The sequence below is a fragment of the Dendropsophus ebraccatus genome, chromosome 7, assembly GCF_027789765.1.
Source record: "Dendropsophus ebraccatus isolate aDenEbr1 chromosome 7, aDenEbr1.pat, whole genome shotgun sequence".
Classification (NCBI taxonomy): Eukaryota; Metazoa; Chordata; class Amphibia; order Anura; family Hylidae; genus Dendropsophus; species Dendropsophus ebraccatus.
Window position 1 is genome coordinate 18,697,674 of NC_091460.1, and position 26,842 is coordinate 18,724,515.

General features: G+C 42.7%; 1 protein-coding gene across 9 annotated transcripts in view; it reads left to right on the forward strand.

Moving 5' to 3' along the window:
• The window catches only part of DYSF (dysferlin), a 203,515-nt gene that overhangs the window by 109,554 nt on the left and 67,119 nt on the right, over positions 1–26,842 (forward strand). For 7 of the 9 annotated variants that reach the window (XM_069977165.1, XM_069977169.1, XM_069977161.1 and 4 more), the window contains 9 exons: positions 162–304; positions 2,578–2,751; positions 11,537–11,630; positions 11,715–11,792; positions 19,991–20,172; positions 20,855–20,995; positions 22,735–22,764; positions 23,758–23,784; positions 25,853–25,894. In XM_069977165.1, the coding sequence (XP_069833266.1) occupies positions 162–304; positions 2,578–2,751; positions 11,537–11,630; positions 11,715–11,792; positions 19,991–20,172; positions 20,855–20,995; positions 22,735–22,764; positions 23,758–23,784; positions 25,853–25,894 (911 nt within the window). The remainder of the gene's footprint in view (positions 1–161; positions 305–2,577; positions 2,752–11,536; positions 11,631–11,714; positions 11,793–19,990; positions 20,173–20,854; positions 20,996–22,734; positions 22,765–23,757; positions 23,785–25,852; positions 25,895–26,842) is intronic. The other 2 variants (XM_069977163.1, XM_069977164.1) reach the window with 2 other exon arrangements.

Genomic DNA, 26,842 nt, shown 5'->3' on the forward strand with positions numbered 1-26,842 from the left:
TATATATATATATATGTATATATATTTATAAATATACATGTCTACATGTGTTATTCTATGTTTATAGTGTTTGTGTGTGTGTATATATATATATATATATATATATATATACACACACAATATATATAGTGTGTTTTTTGTACCTCTATAACTTTTTGCAGGTTGGGAGTACGGCATCACCATTCCACCCGACCGCAGACCCAAATCCTGGGTTCCTACGGAAAAGATGTATCACACCAACCGGAGGAAGCGCTGGGTCAGACTGCGCCGGAGGGATCCCAGACAAATCGAGATTTTGAAAAAGGTGAATTTAACCCTTAATGATCTCATTTCTTTATTTTAATTTTTTATCCACATAGTGACCCTGCTCCCAGGCCTCGGGAATATTTCCAGGGGTATACAGGGGTAAAAGTGGCATCCTGGTATAACTACAACTACAATAATAAAGAGAGCATACCGACATGAGAATCTCTCTGACAAGTCTCCTTTGTTATATCACACAGACTTGTCCATAATTTTGATCTCCCGATCTCTAGGATGAGCTGGGAGAAGCATGCAGGTGAAGGTTTCATTCCCCCGCTCGCTGCCTTTTGTATCTCTCTACAGTGAGTTGAGAAAGGCCGAGATCCAGGGAGTGAAGCGCTCAGCCCCATGCTTCTCCCATCTTGTCCTAATCTTTTGTGCTAAAGTTTTAAGTCTGTGGAAAGAATTTTACTATTTACTGACAACAGGCAAAGATCTCTAATATTTTAAAAGGGGTAGGTCACCAAAAATTTTTTCTTTCAAATTAACTGGTCCCAGAAAGTGCCAGAGATATTTAAGTTTCTTCTATTAAAAAATCGTACGTTTTCCAGTACTTATCAGTAGAGATGAGTGAACCAGACGGATTTCTGGTTCGTATGAATCAGAAATCTCGGCGGCTGACTCCCGCTGCCTGCTCCCTCAGTGCAGCGGGTGGATACATTGTAAGGAACGCCTGGAAAACTGGGATACAGCCATTGGCATTGGCTGTATCCAAGTTTTCCAGGCGTTCCTTACGATGTATCCACCCGCTGCACGGAGGGAACAGACAGCGGGGGTCAGCCGCCGAGATTTCTGATTCATACAACCAGAAATCCGGCTGGTTCGCTCATCTCTACTTATCAGCAGCTGTATGTCCTGCATGAAGTGGTGTATTCTTTTCAGTCTGACACATTGCTGATAAGTACTTGAGATTTTTTAATAGAAGTAAATTACAAATCACAGGCACTACGGTCTCTACCTGGCATCTATATCGATAAAGTCTCTTTCTGCATTGATCTCATCACACATCGAGACGTTCCAGGCCGCATATCTCACCACTAGATGTCTCTATCGGACTGCGGTGCAGGACTGCCCCATGTGGTATATTCTCCATCCATGAAACATCTTATTGAAAGCTGAGAGTAAACATGCGCCCAGCAGCCCAGGGCTGCCAGATGCACTTCTTATAACCTGTAACAGTGATACCACATAGCATGGTTTAAAGGACGAAAACCCAGAGATCCTTAGAAAGGCTAGCACAAGGGCTCGTGGGGCTCTCAGAGCAAGCTCACGTCTGTTGTGCTGCATGTCCATATGGCATACTAATGACTCTCTGTAGAACCACGATATCTATGGATCCCATACAGCATCTCAATAGACATACATATTGGCATAAAGAAACTTATTGGATATCTGTTCTCCTAACCCAAATGCTCAATAGTATTAAGCAGAGTCGCTGAATTCTTCAAGTTTGACAACGTTCTCCGAACCTGAACACTCAATAGTGTTGAGCGGAGTTGCCAAACTGTTTGGGTTCAGCAACATTCTCTGAACCCAAATGCTCAATAATGTTGAGCAGAATTGCCAAACTGTCCAGGTTCAGCAACGTTCTCCGAACCGGAATGGTGAGCAGTTACATTTTAGATGCCTGGAGTATGGAGAATGTTGCCGAACCCAAACAGTTCGGCAACTCTGCTCAACACTTTTGACAACCCATATCTCCTGTGCTTAGGAGTGGACACCTACCTCTACTTTTCTAATTTGCTTAATAGAGTATATTTTTAGCTGGGTATACCTACACTACAATCTACCATCTATGGTGCTTCCCTGTTAGATCACTCAGTTCTTCCATTGGAGTCATTCCAGTAAAATGCTACTGTGTGTAGCTATTGCTGTTACATATTAGTAGACTTACCAAACTGTTCTCGCTTAACAACATCCTCCAAACCTGAATGCTCAATGGTGTTGAGCGGAGTTGCCAAACCGTTTGGGTTCGAAAACATTCTCTAAACCAGAACACTCAACAGTGTTGAGCAAAGTTGGCAAACTGACTCCAGACACCGGGAGATTGGAGAATGTTGCCGAACCCAAACAGTTCGGCAACTCTGCTCAACACTATTGACAACCCATATCTCTTGTACTTGGGGTGGACACCTATACCTACTTTTCTAAGGTGCTAAATAGGAAATATTTTTAGCTGGGTATACCTACACTACCATTTACCTTTGGATGGCAGATGTCAGGTAAAAGAAGAATCTGGCATGTTCACCATGTCACCTTTTCTCTTACTCATAGCACAAGCCCGACGAGTCTGAGAGTGAAGGCTGGGAGTACGCCTCTCTCTTTGGATGGCGGTTTCATCTTAAGTATCGAAAGACAGACAGCTTCCGCAGGCGGAGGTGGAGAAGACGGATGGAGCCCCTGGAGCAGACAGGAGCCGCGGCCGTCTTTGCTTTAGAGGGATCTTTGGTAAGTGACGGTTCATTGCTTTTTTATGTTGGTCATATCAATAAAGTGATGCTCAATCTTTACGCCACTATGAGGTGATCCATTGGGAAATTGACTTATTAGCAAAAATATTGGCGCAAAAATTTTTTGGTGCCAAATCTGCTCTTTTTTTTTTTTTACTCATAAATAGTGTTAAATAGAGAAGCTGAAGTTTCCAGCAACCTTCTCCAAATCTTAGAATTTGACTCCCCTGCAGAGGATGGCTACCGTCCTAAGGAGTCCTGTAAAACATGGATACTGTCATAGGCCATTAACTATATCCATGTTGTCAAGGACTTCCTAGGGCTGCATCCAACTTAGGTTCGTCTTCTCCACCCAACACTACTGATAAAGCCATGTAGCCAAGACCCAGGAAATTATAGGGGTATCACAATATGGGGTCCAGTTTCCGGAATTCTCGCTGATCACTTGATTGAAAGGATCGTAGCATCTCATTGAGTGTTTGTTCTTTATTGTTCACTATTAAAGAGGTTATCCAGCGCTACAAAAACATGGCCACTTTCTTCTAGAGACAGCCCCACTCTTGTCTCCAGTTCAGGTGCGGTTTGTAATTAAGCTTTATTCCCTTCAATGGAACCAAGTTACAAAACCTACACCCAAACTGGAGACAAGAGCGATGCTGTCTTTGCAAAAAAATGACCATATTTTTGTTGCGCTGAATAACCTCTTTAAAGTAAAGGAGAGTGAGCTGTAATACCAGGTGAACCACTACCAAAGTATGACGACGTGTCAAGTAAACAATAGAATGGATGAAGTGTCCTTTAAATCAGATGACTGGTGCATGACAGCTACTGATCTGATCCATGGATAGACTATCAGTATGTTAGTCCTGGAGAACCCCTTTAAAAACTTCTCAGAAAAGTCAACAATCGTTACCCAGAAAAAGATAAAAGTGGTTGCAGAAGGTTCTATGTGCTATACAATAGACTACCTCTCAGTTCTGCACAGACTTTTTCTTGGTCCCCAGTAGAACACCATAAGAAATTATTTGGGACATATACCCGAAGAAACAATAAGATGTGTGCCATCTCTGAGTTTGGTATAAGGGACACATTGTGTTGGCAAACAAAATGAGACTTCTTAAAAAATGATTCATTCCTTAGCTTTATTACAGACAAGACCAAACGAAACCCTCTGTTCATGATCGATGCTCAGTTGTTCCACTGGTTCTGAGCTTTGTGAGCAAAAATAGAGCCAGATCATGTTCTCCGCATGAGGCCATGTACATTCCGGTGGCTTGGTGGATTTGCCAGGAGGACATGACCTCGGGCCACAATGTACTACAGTGTATAACAGGTCCTTCATCAGAGACCCCTCATAGAAACCACAAATCCCAACTCATTCCATTGCTGGCTGTCGGTGCCAAATAACGGGGATCCTTTACCAAGCTGCATTAGGGGTCCAGGGAATATAAGGCATAAAAAATGTCCTTGGGTCGATCCTCTTAACCTTTCTCCATACGTCTTGCCAGATTTGGTGATTGCTTAATATCCGTTTCTGTCAGTGTTAGTGGAAAAGGTTATCTCTTCTAACACCGCGGGATGGCTGGGATTTGCCAGTGGTCTGGCAGTAATATAGAGAAAACATTTCTCCGTCTTCATTTGCTACTTAGCCTGGCTGTGTGAACTCCTTCCCGTCTGTGCACGGAGAGCGAGGCTGCAGGGAGCTGCTCGGGAGGTTTGGGGTGAGGGGTAATCTCCGCTCTTTCATGTGGGCTTTCCCATAATGGGGTCAGGCCTGGTTTTACAGTAATACAATAAAGTCCTACTGTTAGGCTTGGATTAGCAGGAATAGATGCAGGGAAACCTTGAAGAAGAGGAAAAAAGAGGAAATTCAGCACTGACATGGTCCAAGAAAAGGTAGACATCTAACTGGCCTACCGTGATGGTGATCTGGTTAGGGTTCAGGGAGTCTAATATGAGGAGCAGTCCCAGTTCAGTGGTTTCACATCTGATTCCATCACTATATACTAACTGGAGCATGAAGGCTGTATGGTTTTGGTGAAATCTCATCGCTGGGACCCCCACAAATCACTAGAACAGATACCTAAGTTCCTTCTTACTACACCACCGCGGTGGATTATGATGGGAGCTGCAGTCGAGAATTCATCATGTGCCTCCATTTTGGTCTTATAGGGCTGACGGAAACAGTGGAGTGTAAGCACTACTTCCATAGACACTGAATAAAGCGCTCCAATGAGAAAACCCCATGTTCTAGTGCTCACTAGAAATATAATCTTTCTGGGACAACCAATAGAAAGTGTTCCAGAAAGCTAGAAGAACATGGAGAGAAGGAAAGCATTGAATTCCGAACTCACAGTATCCACGGTACAGTAGGTGCTTTACCAATCTACTATGATGGTGGCTTTGTCTGTGGTGCCATACATTCTCAGGAACTGTCAGACAAATGTTCCTTTAGCTCACATTTCTCTTTTCTATCTTCCCCATACACATGAATTCTATTTTATTGCATAATCCTGGCATCATGATGACATCATAGGAAGACCCCAGTGATGTCACTGCTGTAGAAATATTTCTGTGGTGTCTCTCAGAACTCTACTGATTAGATATACTATGGCCTATGCTAGTGCCATAATATAGTGCTCCCCAGCTTCTACCCAGTGGTCTGTACTCTTCTAGCCTGTTCTGGTAGTCCTTATTTGGGGCCTGTGGGTCCTTACCGTTATGTGCTCCCAGGCTTTAGGGCCCACATGTGATTGCAAACCACCAGGCACAATGGACTAATGGATAAAGTAACTAGTAATGAAGAACTGATATACAAAACCAGAGGTACTTTACATTCTTTCCAGCTCCTGGGCTACATCCCAGTACGGAACTGGCGGTTGAGCCACTTTGAACAAAAGACTTAAATAACTGCTATAGCCTATACGGCTTCAAGCTCAATATCGATAGGACATTGACAAGGACCAAATAACTGGTGTCATCGATGGGCGTTCGATTCTGCTTCCAGCAAGGACCCCCCTAAATTCTGAGAGCTAGTGATTGATGAACACCAAACCAACAAGCAAATGCTCCATATATTACCCCCCCTTCCTATTGAGCATTATCCATCCATTCTTTAGAATCCAGACTACACATGAGCCTATGGCAGGAAAGAGTTAAACTTCCCAGTCCCGCCACTGAATCCAGTGCTGTTTGCACTTCCCGGTAATTGTCATTCTGTTTGTTTTATAAAGACGTTTCCACCAAACCTTCCATAAGCAATTTTTGGAAAAACTCAAACATCCTGCGCCGTTCCACTTTCTTGCTATTTTTATAGATCATTTGCTGGTGAACAGTGAAGGATTATTGTAGGTTACCGTAAGATACAAGGGCCGAAGTTAAATGAATAATACACAAACCCCGCCGAAAAGAAAAAAAACTAAAAATCTTGATCATTAACTTCTGACCCAGAGCTGTAGACTCTATGGGATTCTCTATTAAATCTCCAGACTCTGTGCTCTGGGCATGTAAGAGACTTGTGCTGGTGGATGTGTCACATTTCCTAATTTGCTTACATTGGACAGAACCTCGCACCCATGATCCTCTCCGCTTGGCCTTATTCTTCGTACTCCATTTATTGAAGAGTGAACTTTTAACACTGCCCGCCATGCAGCTAAATACATCACAGCCGGTGTGTGCCGTATATCACAGGCATTATAGCATGAAATTACCCAGGAATTCTTCCTTTCTGCAATCTCTATGACTTATTGCCCAGGCCACACACGGGGCATGGTGGGCCAAGGAGGGATAATGCAGCGTATTGTAACCAGAATGTACGCAGTCTTGGCTAGTGGCTTTTTGGCATCGTACCATCGTACGTAGTATTACTTCTCTCTACGGACCGGTCACATGGTTGGAAGTAAATTATTTGGCTTATGTTGTTAGAATAGCTTCGCGATCCAGGAGCCTATGTGATGCCAATGTGGCTACATTCGTCGTTGCTTTGTGAGTTTCAATTCGCTTTGTGGTTGTAGTGTATATCGGAGGTATTGGGAGAGTTTCCCAATGTGTAACTCTGACCATTTCCTCTAATGGATGCCATTCTATAGACACTCCCAGGCTCCCAAAAGGTCTTCAGACCATTTCACCTTTTGGTATGACAGGTGACATTCAGCTCTGCCTCCTCCCATTCCTCTTGATCATAATATCATTTGAAATGTTTCTACTACCGGTTTGGAAGCAGCGGTGGTAAATTGAGCTGATTTGTATTTGGAAATACACAACTCTGTCTATATAAAGACTCAAAGCTGAGTAAGAGTAAAAGCCAAGCCATGAGGAGGAAATAACTGCCTGTAGAGCTCAAAGACAGGATTGTGTGGAAGCACACATGTGGGAAAGAGGGCAAGGGTAGCACAGGCCAACTAGAATATTCTTTACTGAGGAGGGCCTACACAGCTTGGCTATCGGTGGTGAATATACTTGTGTCCATGGTTAGGTGCATTACGATTCACTATTGCTGGATGTATGGCTAAAAAATCACGATGTGTAAGCACTCAATGTTTTAGAAGAGTTTAGTGTTGGCAAAAGAGTCCTTGCATAGCTTACCTTACCTCCTGAAATGCCACATGGTGCCATGATCACTGAGTCCGACTTGACTCAGATTAGACTCACTGGCAAAGTCAGAGCTATGGTTAATGCGCTTCACGGCAGGGTTTAGCTAAGAAACAGGGAACAGGGAGATCAAACTAGGCCTAAACATTTCCTCCTCACATTGCCTAGCAGGACAGCTGCTGACTACTGTTGGAGTTCACACAACCAAAAAAATAGTTGTTCTCGGTGTCAGTCAGCTGATGGGCATCATTTAACCCCTTAAGTGCTGCGATCAAGAACCCAATCTCCAATCATAACCCCCACAGTCAGTGGTCAGTGTAAACAATCTCTGATGGCTTTCCAATGGTTGTTGAATGCTCACTTTGCCCTCCTTTTTTGAGACCCTTTACTCAACCGATCATGTTTCCTAGCTAGATATTCTTCCTGGGAAGGACTCGGCAAAGGAAAGGCTCCTGTACAGAGACCACAACATCCACCATATCAAGTAGCCCCTTCATTCAATATCTAACTCTTTTAGGAGTCTGATGATATGACCAGGGAAATTCCAATGCCAGGTATCCATCCACAGACAGCTTTTTCGGGGTGGAGCCCCTCATCAGTGTGAAGCAGGGTTCTAAATATTGGGGGCAATGTCTAGTAGACCAATACAGTAAACTGATCACTGATCTCAAGGAGACCAGCCAAAGAAGACATTGTTGGCTGCTGGTTAAAGTGCTCAATACAGTGATATCCTAAGTGCATTGTCCCCAGGGAAATATCAATATGCAAAAACTTCTGTGGAGCCTCAGTTACGAGTCTCAAAACACAGGACTAGCCTGATATCCCTCCAGGGAAGGACCCTGAAAAAGGTGGGCTCCGGTATGGAGACCACCAAAATCACCATATTAAGTGGCTCCTTTAGTCACTATCCAACTCAGTTATGAGCCTGATGATATGACCTGGGACATCCCAAAGCCAGGTATCCATCCACAGACAGCTGTTTTGGGGTGTTGCCCCTCATCAGTGTGGAGCAGGATTCTGCATATCGAGGGTAATAACTAGTACATAAATATGGCAAACAGATCATTGATCTCAATGAGACCAGCCAAAGAAGACACTGTCGGCTGCTGGTTAAAGTGCTCTAAACAGTGAAATCCTACTGAAAGTGACACAACCAGGCTGCCCCTTCCAGACGTTTCTCATGCGTGCGTCTTCTCGCACGCTGTTTTGGTCTATGACCACATCTACTGAGCTGTCACTTGGCTGACACACCACAAATTTCCTTTAGACGTAGCGCGATAGTACTTGGACCGGTTCCCCAGGAGTTTTACACAAAGCAGGCAGGACTGGTGCGGACCACCTAGGTCTTGTGGCAGCGATCTCTGGAGCCTGCGGAGAACCAGCTGTGTCATGTGTCACCTCCCTCATAATATGCCTAGGTGTCACGTTGACGCCTCGCAGAAGGCTCCTCAATGACTTTTCCTGCTATCAGGGCTTCGGATTAAATAAACCAGTCACCGGTAAAAAGCTTCCGACACGCCGCAGGGAAAATGTAATTTACATCTTATTATCTCTGATTATTTATATAGAGAAAACCGCATAGAGTGTTCAAACGTCCATTGACTTCACAGTGGTTTCCAGAGGAGACTTTGTATACAGCTGTGATATAGTACAGCAGAGAGAGTCTGTGCACCGGTGTATAACACGTGCCATCCTACACTGTGCGTCATGGTAATAAAATGTCATCTCTGTAGGGTTAGGAGCCAGCAGCCTGGGAGGGTTACAAGTGTAGTCATGTGATCTGGACCATGCAAAATTATTTCAGTGCAGTGTGGTTATGTGGTCTGATCAGTGCAGGGTCATCACAATGCAGTGTGGTCATATGATCAGGTCAGTGCAGGGTTATTACAGTATTACAGTGCAGTGATATGATCAGGCTAGTGCAGGGTTATTACAGTGCAGTGCAATCTACATGCCGTGGGCCAGGGTAGCCTTCTAAGTGTTGTGGCAGCTAGGTGGGTGTTGGGTCACTTGGGCATTTGTCACGGTGGCCAGGAGTGGTGTTGGAACCCACCCCCGGGCAAACGGGCACTGCGCTTGAGGAAGGGATAACCCAAGTGTACGGGTAGGTGCAGGGTGCGACAAAAGTAGGCCAGGGTCCAGCACTTAACCAGTAACATAGTTTACTTGTAGACTTCAGTGCAATACAAGATAGTAATCAATATCTTGTAACAGTAGCTTGTAGGCTTTAGGATTCAGGTACAAATAGATAATAAAAGAGGTAGTAGTAGTAGTAGTTGCAACTCAGAAGAGAAGGGGGGTTTGTCTTGGGTCCCTTGTCCAATGTAGTAATGTGCTCTACTAGGGATAAGGTATTAGAAGTGAAATAAGAGGAATACTAGTACTCACGTTTAGATAAGTGTATCTAACCGCCCTATGCCCAAATTAGTTCACAGAGTGCCAAGTTTGGGTTGTACAAGCCCTAGGCCTTTGTCTCTAGGAGTAGTAGACTTTCCAAGGTTCCCCAGAAGAGCTGTGCGTTGCGCAGTAGGATACGTCAGCTCCGTTTGAGCGATTTGTCCTTCTGGGGTCAGTACCTATCTTGTGAAGGCCCTGCACCTTTCAGAAGTATCCTTGGCATGGACAAGGTTATTCTCAGAGGACGACTTTTCCCCTCTGTAAGCTTCTAGCACTGCATGCTAGCTGTGGTCACTTGCATAGAGAATCTTTCTTGGTGTGTCTCTTCCTCCACCTCCACTAACTAGAGAAGGACCTCCCACCAGGAACTTACCTTCCTTTTATAGGGGCATACTAACCTCTACTGTGATTGGTGGGGCTGTGTTGTGTGCAGAGAGAAGAGCTAGGATAGGAGAGAGAAAGGAAGGAAAGCACCTGCACCTGTGATAGGACGAGAATACATATGGGACATAGAACAATTAACCCAATGCTTCCTTAAGCTGTGCTTAAGACATAAGTGCATAATAAAGAAAGTGACACCTAGTGGGATAGAAACACATAATACAGTCACCCGGCCGATCTGAAAAGATCATCCTGGCCTACACTGCGGTATCCGGGCTGATAATCTTTCGACCCACAGAGTACTGATGCGGGCGCATCAGAACTCCCCACTGCACACAGTGAAGCCAGCGGCCAGAGCTGCTCACTTCATTTTGTGAACTGACAGAGCTTTCTGCGGCCTGCGACATGTCAGTTCTTAGCGGCGCCGCAAGAGATCCCAGCCGGAGCGTATACTATGTGTATACGCTTCGGCCGGGATCCCATAGAAGACTAGTCAGCGTTGCTTTTCGTAAAAAGTACGGCTGTTGTTGCCGATTGCACGTTGTTACGTTTTGTGAACATAGCCTAACAGTATAGTGCACTCATATGATCTGATCAGTGTACGGTATAACAGTATAGTGCAGTCACATGATCCGGTCAGTGTACAGTATAACAGTATAGTACAGTCCCCTGATCTGGTCAGTGTACGGTATAACAGTATAGTACAGTCCCCTGATCTGGTCAGTGTACAGTATAACAGTATAGTACAGTCCCCTGATCCGGTCAGTGTACAGTATAACAGTATAGTACAGTCCCCTGATCTGATCAGTGTACGGTATCACAGTATAGTACAGTCCCCTGATCTGGTCAGTGTACGGTATAACAGTATACTACAGTCACATGATGCGGTCAGTGTACGGTATAACAGTATAGTACAGTCCCCTGATCTGGTCAGTGTACGGTATAACAGTATAGTACAGTCCCCTGATCTGGTCAGTGTACGGTATAACAGTATAGTACAGTCCCCTGATCTGGTCAGTGTACGGTATAACAGTATAGTACAGTCCCCTGATCTGATCAGTGTACGGTATAACAGTATAGTACAGTCCCCTGATCTGGTCAGTGTACGGTATAACAGTATAGTACAGTCCCCTGATCTGGTCAGTGTACAGTCTAACAGTATAGTACAGTCCCCTGATCTGGTCAGTGTACGGCATAACAGTATAGTACAGTCCCCTGATCTGGTCAGTGTACAGTATAACAGTATAGTACAGTCCCCTGATCTGGTCAGTGTACAGTATAACAGTATACTACAGTCACATGATGCGGTCAGTGTACCGTTATCACTGTACAGCACAGTCATATTATGGACCCTCCACCAGGACATATACTGATGAGAAGAGTCCCTCTGACCAGTTGTTTCTCTCCTCTTCCAGGGTGGAGTTACAGATGACAAAAGTGACGATGGAAGAACCGCTAGCACCCTGAGCCTAGGAGTGAACCGGCCGACCATATCCTGCATTTTTGATTGTTAGTATAGCGTTATGTGATGTTCAGGTTTCGGGTCTTTTTCTTTGTGTAATATTTGATAATCTTTTTGCTTTTGTGTCACAGATGGGAACCGATACCATCTACGCTGCTACCTCTACCAAGCCCGGAACCTCATTCCTATGGACAAAGACAGCTTTTCAGGTAGGACGGCTATTTTACAAAATAGCTCTTCTCTCTGCACACTGTGATTACCCCTCCTGGCATTACAAAGAAGCTACAGTGTTGCAGATAAAGCCTGCCAGGAGGGGAAGACAGAGAGAAAGCCTTAGGCTTTATTCACACGTTCCGTGTTCCCTCCGTGTTCGCTGCATGGCTTTGTCATTACAGGCGCGATCATTTAAACAGTTTCCCCGCTCCCAGCATGATATTGATACATCATGCCGTGTGGGGAAACTGTCCAATACAAGGATTCACCGTCCATGCTTCACGGAGCGAACACGGAATCCAGCCTTACACACAGATTATTGTATCTTCAGCAGAAAGCAACAGCTGAGAACTGGGGGAAGGAAACTGAATAGACAATAACAAGTATGGAAGGAATTGTTAGTCTCACCATGAGCAGCTACATATCAGACGTTATGGTTGAGTGGAATACCCCTTTAAGCCTAATGACACCTGTACTGATCCTGAGTATTCAGTCATTATCCAGTAGTCAGACCCTTCCCACCCATAAGGTGTTGACATCCTAGTAATGGGAATAACCCTTTATAGTCCATGTCATGTAGTGTTTTCTATGAACGCTCCTCTCCTCTGCGGCCTCTGCTCTCCGCTGTCACGAACAGGAAACTTTTTTTTTTTTGATGCGTCTCCTGAAGTTTAAAGTGGGGGAAAAACGTTTCTGTCTCACAGTACACAGTTATTTTCAGACCCCTCAGTCTTTCCATCTCCCCCCCCCCCCAGCTCTCTCTAACCCCCCCACCTTCTCCTGACCTCCACAGGCCGCGCTCCGAGCCGTTCAAAGAGCTCCCTTCATATCATGTTTGTTGTAAATGAAAGAATTGATTGAAACCACTGGAAAGGAAAACACCTGACTCCGGCAAATCCATAAAAAAAAAGAAAAAACCTGCTTTATTATTTATTTTCGGTACCAAACACTAAATTAAGGCGATTCCTGCCCCCTGGAAAATCCATCCTGAGTGTTAAAAGCCAGGTATGTTTGCTCGGACCCAGACCAAAAATTTTCGAGAATTTATAGTGGAATTAAAAAGTCTGCATCCTACCGTTAAACTCCTCGGTGACATAAAAATGTCTTCCAGGTGATATATATAGTGTGGGCCAAAGGCAGGGGGCAGCGGGGGGTTAGGAGCGGCCGGGGGTGGGGGTGGGGTACATTTTCACGCGCTCCGCAGCTTATCGCAGCTCGTTCTTATAGAAATTGTCTCATAGACTTAAACGGGCTGCGGAGCTGCAGACACAACGCTACAAATCACCGGGTTCCAGGAATAAATCCCTGGTTTTATTAGTGGAAATTAATTGCCTGGGCGTGAGGCGCCCGTCTCTGGAGAGCTGGAGAGTTAGTGCTCCGTCTGCTCAGAACATACAGTAAACACATGACATTAGTGGGCGCGGGCATCGCTGGACGCCACCTGTCGGAGTATTAGCGGCTAACCTGTCAACAGTCACTTACATTCTGTATGATTGCCCGAACATTAAATCTAGCGCCAGCTCAGCCGCTCTCTGTGCTAAAGGGTCAGGTGGAGCACGGGAAGCTTTTAGGGGGAAAAAAATCATATATATATATATATATATATATATATATATATATATATATATATATATATATATATGGGGAGATTTATCAAACACGTTGTAAAGTGAAACTGGCCCAGTTGCCCCTAGCAACCAATCAGATTCCACCTTTCTTTCCTCACAGACTCTTTGGAAAATTAAAGGTGGAATCTGATTGGTTGCTAGGGGCAACTGAGCCAGTTTTACCTTACACCATGTTTGATAAATCTCCCCCATAGTGTACACAAGAATGGACAGATGTAAGCTACCTCTAAACAAGTACCAATATATCATACACTGTATATACAGTGCCATACAGTGACCACATAGGGGTTAGATACCTGTTCCACCCAGGGGTTTGCAGAGAGTTATCATAATGCAGACCACTGTCAAAACGGCAATAATTATCTGTGCATACATAATTTAAAGGGGGTTATCTGGCCAGTGCTTCTACCCCCCCCCCCCCGTTCTATTAATCGTAGTGGGGGGGGGGGGGGGGGCGAAGGGAACACGACTAACTGCACTGGAACTGCACCATCGAGACATAGCTTCCTCCTCAGAGACTCCTGTAGATTTGTCTAACCTGCCGATAGTTCCCCTTTAAACAAAACTATCCCCCCCCAAGATATTATATTGGCTTCAGCATGATTTTGTATAGTTCTTTTACTTCCAGTGTTGTGTTGTCTCTGTCTCCTCCCACTCTCTGGAGACAACACATCATCCTCTGCTGTCTCAATAAGCTTGGCAATAAGCTCAATATCTTGTCTCTGAGCTCTAGCCCCTTTCCCTTAGTGTTGTCACCATCTCCAAGCAACCCCTACAGTCTACATCACCATTTGCATATACGTATATGAGGGGCTGCTGATAAGTCTTTGGCTTTACCCAGAAAGAATTGAGATAGGAAGATAAAACTTTACATTTATTCCACATACTCTCCCCTGATGTCAGCACACTTCTTACATCGGTATTCCAAGTTCTGTAAACATTTCAAGAAGCCAGTCATCCGTAGCAGCCATGGCATCAGAAATGGTGTTAAATTTGGTACCCTTGAGGTGTTTCTTCAGGTTTGGAAGGAGCAAGATCTGGTGATTAAGGTTAGTGGTCAACCAGCTGTAGGCCTAGCTCCACCAATTTTGCCGAGGCCGCTTGTATAGTGTGAGCGGAAGCATTGCCTTGCAGGATTCCTTTGGATAGCCTGCTGCACCTTTTGTCCTCCAGAGCTGCCTTTAATTGGTGCAAAAGTTCAATGTAATACCTTGCATTGATGGTGGAACCATTTTGAAGGTAGTCCACTAGCAGCACACCCTCCTCATCCCAGAATGCCGTCACCTTAGTGGCTGATTTTTGCACCCTGAACTTCTTTGGACCGGGAGAACCACTGTGTCTCCTTGGTTTCAGGGTCATACAAATAAATCCAGGTCTCATCCATAGTGACCAGTCCATCCAGGAAGTTCTTATCAGTTCGGAAACGCTGACAAATGGACCAGGAAGTTGTCATTTTTTCTGATCTGTTGTCAGACATTTGGGGACCCCCTTTGCAGATAACCTCTACATGTTCAAATGTTTATGGATAATGACACAAACGCGTTCAGGAGAAATCCCATCATGTCTGCTATTCCTTTAGCTGAAATTTGCTGATTCTCCAGTATGAGGTTGTTCTCCACAACAACAACCACTCTCGGTCGTCCAGGATGTTCCTCATCATTGGTGCTGAAGCGGCCGTTTTAAATTTGGCAACCCAGCTCTTACCTGTAAAATATGAAGGGCAGTGATCCCCCAATGTCTGCGACATATGACCATGAATATCCTTCGCAGATTTTCCTTGCTTTTTATCACACCTCTGCTCTCATTTGCTGTGAATATTACCTTAGACTCCGCCATTTTGTTTTCTTGCGAGCTTAGATCACTGTTGCCATAACAACATACACAAATTTTTAAAAACATCTATTAGACACATAAGGCTTCCATGTAATGTAACATTTGTTACCATAAAAAAACAAGAAAGAACACAAAGCCATAGACTTATTAGCAGCCTCTCGTATATTTTTATTGGGACATTTAGGGAGTAAGGCACGATTACAGCATTAAGAGCAGACAGTGATAGTCTGCTGTGAAACAAGATGTTCTGCAAGAGCTCTGGGTAGGAGTGCTGGGGGAGGGGCAAAGGCAGGGTGGGAGGGCTGTGATGGAGAGCTGAGGGAGAGCAATGCAATCTGGGACTTATAGTACTGAGCAACTGCCCAACCAAGAAGTACTGGACCCAGGGAGACGGTGACTAAATAAAAACATATACTTACCTTAATCACTCCCTCACTGTTGCCAGTGTCATGGAGTTGTGGTCCCTGCCGAAGTACTGTTTATGTAGTTAGGGATGTCATGCTCAGCCAACCAGTGGCTAAGGTGGGACACAGCTGAGACCACTTAGCCAATGACCTCAAGTCCCCGAACTTGAAGCACCATGCATGTTCACAGTCTTCTCTCACACTATGGAGCCTCCCAGCTCATATGCAGAAAGCCTCAGAGAGTAGTCGGTATGCTTCGTGTTAAGTCGTCACAAGGATAAAGATGTTATCACTAAAATTTTATATCATATGTTCCTTTCGTAATATATTCCAACACATATATATATATATATATATATATATATATATATATATATATATATATATATTTGGGAACAGCTTCATGTTTTGTCTCCTTTTACTCCATGAAGTTTCTCAAGAACTGATAGGTCCTCTTTAAATTCTCCATATGTTCTCCTAAGAGCAAAACATTCACCTCAGAGGGTCCTTCCAGTATCTCTGGGGGGGGTGGTTGTTCTCGCTCATGCAATGCGTCCAGCACAATTACTTTGGTAAAAGCTTCTACTGTTATACTGATAATTATATCCTGAGTCCTCAACAATGGCTGTGCTGTTATAATCCTCCGGCCCCGAGCAGTGATCTCATTCCGCGTGATTGGCCGGACTTGGAGTTTGTAGAGTTGGAAGAAGCCAACGACAACATCCATTAAATGCTACAATGCAGAATTGTGATCACTGTGTAAACATATGGTACATACGTGTGACCCATTCATTAGGCCTAATATTCTGTCACCAGTCAGGGCGGCAGCACTCGCTAAATACAATTTAGTAACCGAGGGGAAAGGCGTTTTTATGTATTGCCAGGTCATTGATACTTCAAGTTGTAAAGTTATATAAATGAAAATTCACTCTTCAATTATCACTAAAGCCCAAAAAATACATAAAGTCTACAGGCACTGTTAAAGTAGTTCATGAATCAAATGTTCTACAATACATAAGCCTCCAGCCTCACCGACAAGCAACGTCCTACGTAGATGACCCAACAGGGCAATAGAGCTGTCCCTACTAGAAGAAGCCACTGTCGTGTGACCTCACAGCATGTTTTACAAAGCTTTGATATCTCAAAAAATTGAGGAGTCTTCATTTACAAATTCCTGCCTCTTAAAGAACTCATTTGGCAGAAAATAGTGACGCTTGGAGAACACTTCCTCCCGAAAAGTAACTTCCTGATATGCTGCTGCTCCCTAAGGGTATCTGCACACTACAGAATCCCGACAGAACACCCGTCGCGGATTCCGCAGCTCGCACCTTTTCGCGGACTCGCGTATCTCCGCTGGTCCCATAGACTTCATTCCATGTCTTGACAGATTCTGCCGACCACCCGAAGAATGAACTTGCTCATTGTTCGGGCACACGGCAGAATTTGGCAAACCATAGAATGGAGTCTATGGTAGCATCGAAGATTCGCGTGAATGCCAGAGCCCGCGAGCAGGTGCAAGCTGTGGAGTCTGTAGTCGGTGTTCTGTCTGGATTCTGTAGTGTGCACATACTCTCATCTAGGATAACTGGGGTATAAGCTTACCTTAGAGGGTACAAAGAAGGACATTGTCTGATTATATTCGGTCTTGGCCCCATGGTTTCTGGCAAAGTATTGAAATTCTAAAGTTGTCAATGTCCAGATGGTACAAGATGACAAGACACAACATCTCTTGAACAAATGGGGTTGTTTGGATTTCAGGGTACATTAGATGGAGCTTGATAGGACATTTTCCGACCCAGAATCGTTTCTCGCAATTTATGGAAATTCTAGAGACATAAACATCTAGATGGTACCATGTGACCAGATACCAACATCTCTTGAGCAGTTGGGGTTGTTGTGGCATGGGGATTGGCACGCTATTTCATATTTTTGTGGTTACGTCCTGCCCCTAGTTAATGTTATTCTTATATATATAGAGAGATCTATATAATCCGTCTGTGGTTCCTCTAGTTCACTCTAACCAGACTTAGCACTATTATGGTTTCCCAATCCACTGTGGTTCCTAACTTAACATGACTTACTTGGGAATTGTGTTCAAGCCACCAAACCTCTTATACCATTGATGTCTATAGAAAGAGCTGCCACCATTAGATTATTGGTGTAGCAAAATGGATAATTTATGTAGGTTAAGGGAATGAACAAGAAGGGATGACCAAATTATCAGATTGTGGTCACCTTCAAACATGTGGAAACTATAGGGCAACTTTTTTATTGATCTTATTGCTTAAACTTTAACAGTATTTCATATCCTATACTAAACAGGCCTCCTCCCAGGAACGAGCACTCACGCGGTGGTCAGCTGTTATATTTTATTCACCTGTTTGCATGTCACATCCATCAATATCTACTAAAGTTATGTTGCAATTTGTTTTCCGGTATCTTAGAGGTTGTTATTGCTCTGTAGTGCCGGGCAGTCATATTTTTTTTTTCAAATGCCAGGATATAACACCAGTCAGCTGATCTTCCTAGAATAGCATCAGCCAAATTATATGTAAAGGTTTTCATTATATCCCCTTTTCACTTAATTCCACTTTAACTTCCTTCAGACTACACAGATTTAGTGTCCCAAGTCTTTACTAATATGTCTTATACTTCAGACCATTTTTGTAGCCCATCTTTGGACCCGTTCTTTTTTATCAATTTATTTCTAGCTATACAGCCCAGCATACCATTATATACACAACTCAGCATACATATATATATATATATATATATATATACACAGCCCAGCATACCATTATATATATACAGCCCTGCATACCATTATATATATATATATATAGCCCAACATACCATTATATATATATACAGCACAGCATACCATTATATATACAGCCTAGCATACCATTATACATATACAGCCCAGTATACCAATATACTGTATATACAGACCAGCATACCATTATATATATACAGACCAGCATACCATTATATATACAGACCAGCATACTAATATATATACACAGCCCAGCATACCAATATATACAGCCCAGCATATCATTATATATACAGTATATACAGCTCAGCATACCATTTATATATATATATATATATATATATATATATATATAGCTCAGCATACCATAATATATACAGCCCAGCATATCATTATATATACAGTATATACAGCTCAGCATACCATTTATATATATATATATATATATATATATATAGCTCAGCATACCATAATATATACAGCCCAGCATATCATTATATATAGTCCAGCATACCATTATATATATACAGACCAGCATACCATTATATATACAGACCAGCATACTGAGATATATATATATATATATATATATATATACACAGCCCAGCATCCTATGTCACCAACCTTACCTACAAAACCTTCTCCTATGTCACTATCCTTACCTACCAAACCTTCTCCTATGTCACTATCCTTACCTACCAAGTCGTCTCCTATGTCACTATCCTTACCTACCAAACCTTCTCCTATGTCACTATCCTTACCTACCAAACCTTCTCCTATGTTACTATCCTTACCTACCAAACCTTCTCCTATGTCACTATCCTTACCTACCAAACCTTCTCCTATGTCACTATCCTTACCTACCAAACCTTCTCCTATGTCACTATCCTTACCTACCAAACCTTCTCCTATGTCACTATCCTTACCTACCAAACCTTCTCCTATGTTACTATCCTTACCTAACAAACCTTCTCCTATGTCACTTACAAACATATTAAAAAGAATAGGACCCAGAACAGACACTTGAGGCCACCACTTGTAACCAGTCTTTGCTCGGAATATACACCATTAACAACAACCCTCTGATATCTATCCTTCATCCAACCAACCAACCAACCACAATTCCGCTGAACTATCCAGGGATTAAGTTAAATTGTCTCTCACTTTTCTATCTTTATAGGGAACTGTATCAAAGGATTTGCTGAAGTCCAGATAGGAGATATGCATGGCACCACCTTCTTCCAGCACTGAAGTCATAAATCATTGAGATTAGTTTGACATGATTGGCCCACAGTAAAGCCATGCTGACTTGGGTCCAACAACTTGTTGGCTTTTAGGTGGCCAGTTATCCCCCCTTTTTAAGGACAGTAATGTCTCCATAAGCATAACATCCATTACCATACATGACTCGTTTTATAGCAGTATTGGTCACTAGGACAACTCTGGAGGTTGTTGCTAAGTGTTTTATGTACTTGATTAAAAAGATTTTAATAAATTGTTATAAGATTAAATCTATTTCGGTGAGTAACATTTATTTTCTGATGTTGTTATAGACCCATATGCCATTGTATCCTTCCTGCATCAAAGCCAGAAGACAGTGGTTGTAAAAAGCACTTTAAATCCAACCTGGGACCAAACTCTCATCTTCCATGAAATCGAAATTTTTGGGGACCCTGCCATTGTGGCTGAAGCTCCGCCTAGTATTGTGGTGGAAATTTATGACCATGACACCTACGTGAGTGACCTTTTGGCTCATTGATTAATTATTTAGCAAATGTTGGCACTAACAAATTAGTCGGTACATCTATTAAAGTTGATCTTTGGTGCCATGCAAGAATAAGTTGATGTAAAGGTGGCCTTCCATGAAAAAATATACTCTTATCTCAAAAGTTTGTCTTTGGTCCAAACATTCAATAGTAACTGCCGGTATTAAAAATAGCTAAAACCAGCCTGACTGGTAGATGTCTATGACCAGAAAAGAGTTTGGCACTAGTATTGAGCAAACTTGATGATAGTGTCCAGGTTCGGCAACTTCTCCAAAAATGAACACTTGACATGTAACTCCCTGCCTCTGTAAAAGTTGGATGACAAACTAGGAAAGTTGGAGTCCGGAAAAAATTGGATACAGCGACACACTTTAGCCATGTTTTCCAGACAGTCCTCAGGTTTCCTTCACCTTCCTCAAATGCAGGGAGTTAATTCTGAGCATTCTGGTCCATAAAGTTCACTGAACACTATTTGGCACCATATATAATGTGGCACTCTATATATATAAATGTGTATATGTATATATATATATATATATATATATATTTAGGAATGTCAGCCATAAAGCTGTATATTGGCATCGTTGGAACTAATGTTTGTGTACAGTCGCACAAAGACCTTCCTCTGACCATAAATGTCCTCTTATGTAGGGTGCTGATGAATACATGGGACGTTGCATCTGTAAACCCAGCCTGGAACGTTCTCCAAGGCTGTCCTGGTATCCAGTCATGATAGGAGAGAAGAAAACAGGAGAGTTACTTGCTGCCTTCGAGCTAATCCAAAGAGAAAAGGTAAGTATGTCCGATTGAATCATTCAACCAAAGATAATAGTCAAGACGCCATTGTGGTCATGGGACTCTAGTGGAAAGTGGAGTTAAGAATGGAACACCATCCTTCATGTTACCCGAGAGTTCTAAGAATACAATTTGATATTATCGCAGCAGGAGCGATTAACGCTGTTTGAGATTGCTCTTGTCCAGTTTTGAGCATATTGCTTTGCTGTAGGTTCACACATTTGAGATCCTATGAGACGGAGAGGTTGCCCAGTGTCTAGACCCTTCCTGCCAGCTGGTTATTAAAGCGTATTGACCTTGGCTGCTCTCACTAGTCTACTGGCTGCAAAATACAGCAAGGAAAATGAAGGGTAGGCGAACGAAGACATAGAAAATAGAACATTATTGGAAATTATATGAAAATACATATTTTATATATAAAAACAACATCCTGCAGTCTAGAGCAATACCGAGTATGACTGTTGATGAAAGACATTGCTTCTTACATCATCGTGAAGTCATAAGAGCTGATGTGCTCACGTCTGTGGAGTTCAGCGCAGTTGTCGAAGACATGGACATTTTCCTGTGACATGCACAAAAATAATATTTGTTACGTTTATATCAAAAAATATATATTTTTTATTTTAAGACTATTTTTCTAAAATGGATCAAATAAAAAAATTAAGACCATGGAAGAGTCTTTGCTTCTAGTTGAGAAGAATGTTGTTGGCCTTTCGTAGATGAAAATATGGCTGATCTTGTTTTTATGGATGAGGATATGGCTGATCTTCTGTGGATGAGGACATGGCTGTCACTCTGTTGGTGAGAATATGACTTGTCTTCTTTGAATTAGGATTAGAGATGAGCGAACCGGGTTCGAGTCCATCCAAACCCGAACGTTCGGCATTTGATTAGCGGGGGCTGCTGAAGTTGGATAAAGCTCTAAGGTTGTCTGGAAAACATGGATACAGCCAATGACTATATCCATGTTTTCCACATAGCCTTAGGGCTTTATCCAACTTCAGCAGCCACCGCTAATCAAATGCCGAATGTTCGGGTTCGGATGGACTCGAGCATGCTTCAGGTTCGCTCATCTCTAATTAGGATATGTCTGGTCTATGAAGGAGAATATGACTGATCTTCCATAAATGGCTGATCTTCTTTGGATAAGGATTTAGCTGATCCTCTGTGGATGGGGACATGGCTAATATTCTGTGGAAGAGGATATGGATATGGATGTTCTTGTGAAGATAAAGATATGGATGTTCTTTTGTAGAAGAGGATATGGCTGGTCTTCTGTGAATGAGGATATGGCTGCTCTTCCATAGATGCAAATATGGCTGGTCTTCTCTAGATAAAGTGTTTGATGTGCCCTTCTGTAGTGAAAGGGGCTTCTTTGTGTTTTTCTGTGGTCTGATGTTCAATCAGTTGTCTTTAGTTGTTCATGTTTAAGAATACTTGTTTTAGGGCTTGTAACCAGTCGAAAGTAAGATAGTTACCTATAGTTAACAACCAGCTGTTCTCCAATCTTGATCTACTGATCGGTTGGGGTCTGAATATTAAGACCTTGGCCAATAAAAACCTTTGGGATGTCTCCAGAACTTGTCAAATTTTTTTTTAAGTGGTAGATAGGCTTTAAATAATTCAGGTTCCCACCTAATACTAGTCATGTATCAGACCTGTCTCTAAATACTGAAAAGGATTGTTATACTGTATGGGGAATTATTTTACCTGTTACTTTTTTGTATCCCTTGTAGCCCACAATGCATCACATCCCAGGGCTTGAGGTATGTCATATAAAAAGTAAATTATTATTTATGTCTGTATACTTTTTTTAAGATAACCTGTCACGGTGAGAATGAGAAGCTGATATCAAAGATTTATAGTTTTGTAGGAAAAGATTCAGTTTTTTTGTATGCCTAGGAGTCCAGTGGGTGGTCTCAGTGACTGGAGGTTCACCAATGATTGAGTGAGACCGCCCACTGGACTCCTAAGCATAGCAAGAGCTGGAATTTTATTCAATAAGTTATTAGTTTTATGTTTTACATTCAGTATAACTCGTGGGGATGATCCAACCACTGAGAGTCTTGAGAAAGAGCACCAAGTCCCTCCATAGTCTGTAGGCGTGCCAGAGATAACCAAGTGCTGTACTCCAGTATCTTAGATACTACTATAGACAACTAATAAAACAGCTTCTCGCATGCGTGACCCACCATTCCATTCCTGATTCTTGTTTCTCGAGACCACTGATGGTCCAAGTGGCTGGACTCCTGTGGATAGGGTAGAAGTGTCAGGGCCCTATTCCACGGGACGATTGTTCGAAAATTCGTTCGATCGTTTGTAATTGAATGCTAATTGTTTTGTGAAAGATCAGACAAAGATGAAACAACCTGTTTGATTGATAGAATTTGGACCTATTTTTATTGTCGATTGTTTGCAAATTGTTCGCACATCGTTCATTGTAATAAGACGTCAAGCTCTAATACGTATGCAGTAGCGACGGCAGGACAACCGCAAGAAAGATCTTAAGTAACGATCATCTTTCCTTGTAAGTAAGTGAACGATTTAGGGTTGTTCGCCATAGCGGTCGTTTGAGATCGTTTATCGTTAATCGGCAAAAAATCATTACGTGGAATAGGACTCTTAGAGGCTTGAAAATCCCTTTAAGTTTTAGATGCTGGAATATTCCTTTAAGTGTTAGCGGCTAGAATATCCCTTTAAGCATGTTAGGTTTTATACATAACTCATGTTGTAAGTGCTGATTTTTATTTTTCTTAAAGGGAGAAATCTCTGGTGTTCTTGGGGAGGTAAGATAACAGACAATATTGCCCATTTGTCATGTCTCCTTCTGTCTCACTGATAGAAGAAATTGTTAGGGAAGACATTTATACATCTGTACTCTGTGCTATGTGACTTTTTCACTATAATATAATCCCTGCACCATATCACATCCAGCATAGTCCAGTACATTGACATGTAGTTATCTGTAATACAATAGAACTTTTGGAATTTCGTTAAAGTGCACCTTTCTTATAAAACCAGCTGCATAAATGTTTTTGAGATAGAACCCCCCTTTAATATGAGCCTAATACAGATAATATTGGCAGCAAACGACCCCCATTTATACGAGTATGTGCGTGATGAAACACAGAAACAACACTGTGTGCTAAAGAAATAAAGCTCCAGAGCCTTGTGAGGTATATGAGGAAAAAGCTCAAAATCATGTTAGCAGCCTGTTCCATACTAGAATTAGAGGTAGGTGCATTTTAAGGTTTTCTATTGTATTCCAGACCTGGCATGACATTGTTGCATGTTGCATGGAACCAGCTTAATGCATGGTGGTGATGAAGCGGCATGGCTTCCCTATAAGACCCTTGCGTCTATGAAGACATTAGGAGTCCTTCAATAACAGATGATTTTAAGTGGTCTGAGCACTCAAAGGGGTTATCCAGGATTAGAAAAAGCACAGCTACTTCTTTTGTAAAAACAGTGCCATTCTCATCCTCAGGTTGTGTGTGGTATTACAACTCAGCTCTATTCATTTCAATGGAACTGAGCTGCAAAACCCCACCCAATATGGGGACTGGCGAGGTGCTATTTCTGGAAGTGGCCATGTTTTTCTAAGCTTGGATAACCCAATTAAACAGGAGCCCCTCATCAGTTTACAAATATAATACAAGTAACAAGGTTTTATAGTTCTTTGTATCTCGGTGACCTCTTGAGCTGCAGTACATAATTCTGCTGACCACCACTTCATCTGTCATCACTTCAGCATGTCCTCAAACCTTACATTACAGTGCATCTCCAAAACAGGACCACAGGGGAACCTACTGTGTACAGACACTGAACAGGCAGGAGCTGCAGTGAAGTCTCAAGTCCATCCAAACCCCATCGTTCGGCATTTGATTAGCGGTGGCTGCTGAAGTTGGATAAAGCCCTAAGGCTATGTGGAAAACATAGATATAGTCATTGGCTGTATCCATGTTTTCCAGACAACCTTAGGGCTTTATCCAACTTCAGCAGCCACCGCTAATCAAATGCCGAACGATCGGGTTAGGATGGACTCATCTTTCTCATGAAAACGTCTTTGATTTGGACGAGATCTCTGGAGTTGGATCATCATGGTTATGCCAGTACCTCAGATGTTGGATCTTTCCTTCGGAGACACCCACTGTCAGGTCTATCTCCCCGTCCAACCATTAGTATTCATGTATAATAAAACGGCTGGTTCTTATCCACCAAATTTCTAAGTGGATCCATACACATGAGGTCACCATATCCATTTCCAGCAGATAACCAATACATCCATTGTGAATAAAGCTTTAGTCCAGTTTTCTCCATCTGTAAATCCGACTCTGCTCCATCTGTAAATCCAGCCCTGCAAATTGCACATCATGAATCTATGTTCTTTAGAAAAAAAAACATTTGCAGTCCATCTTCTTCCTCGATTGCCTCTTTCAGTAGAAGGTCACCATTGGGACATCTAAAGGGCTGAGGATATGGTGCTGTAGACATACATAACCCATCAGTTGGTGTTGTCCTCCATGACCCCAACAGTCACTCATTATTCTCACTTGACCTGAACACTTTGGGCCAGGTTTTTCATTTATTTTGGACATACAGTAAATGTTTACCTGCTGCTTTTTTCCTGATCAAATATTTTTTGGGAAACGTTAAGCCAGGTCCAACCTTTGTGCAGTTACCTCACTGCTTCGGCCATGTGCTTATCTGCTGAACAGCCCCATTTCCAGTATACCGCAGGCCATTATACAAGCTTCTACTAGGGTGGTGTATGTGTAGTGGTAATAATGTCATATTTACTTTTCTCTTCCTTCTTATCTGTTTCTTATCTTTTCCTGCTTGGAAATGGCTCAGCTACTTGTTCCGCGGTTCTTCACGGAGAAGCTTCTAGACTGGGTATTCTATAGCTTTGTATACGCTTACACCCCCTCTAATCATCTTATGCTTCTCTTACCTGACTCCGCTACGTGAGCCTCATATTAATAATCTCCTACAGATGGTCCACTTATAAAGAGGAATGATCTGGTAGTCTTAGTCTGGGTCTATATGTAGTGTTGAGCAGAGATGCCAAACTGTTCGGGTTTTGCAATGTTCTACAAACCGGAAAACTTGGCATTTGAATCCCTGTGGTTGCAAAAGTTGGATGCTGCCCTAGGGAGTCCTGGAAACCATAGATACAGCTATGGCCAATGGCGGTATACATGTTTCTCGGACTCCCTAAGGCAGCATCCAACTTCTCCAGATGCAGGGAGTCAAAAGCTGAGTGTTCAGGTTTGGAGAAAGTTGCCGAACTCAATCAGTTTGGCACCTCCGTTCAACACTACTATGTATGTTTTCTGGTGTTTAGTGGATGAGAATAAAACACACCATATCCAGTGGTCTCCATCAGGGTGGTGGCAGAAGTAGGAGATGAGTGGCTTGATCTTGTTGGGGGCAGTGACCTGGAAAAAGTCAATAGCAGTAGTGATATTCCTAGATGAACATATTTGCAGATCAGACCATTAGGTTTTCCAGAAATCTTCTAATATGTCATGACTTGTTGGTTACGTAACCCCAAGTCATTGCTTTCTTGGTATCACAGATAGGAACCAACTACAGTCAGCGATAACACAACATGTTGGCTTGCTCCATCTGTTAGTTACGTTGCATCCTACTGTGCCCAGTTCAACAATTACATCCACGTTGATTGAGATAACATGAAGGCTACAACATGATCCATAGTCTTTACTCAGCCACATATGAAGAAAGGAAGGATGTTGTTCTTGTAAGCATCAACACATTTCTTTGGAGGATAATGACTGTGTGTACGGCACTGTGTGTGTCTAAGGGATTGGTGACACATGG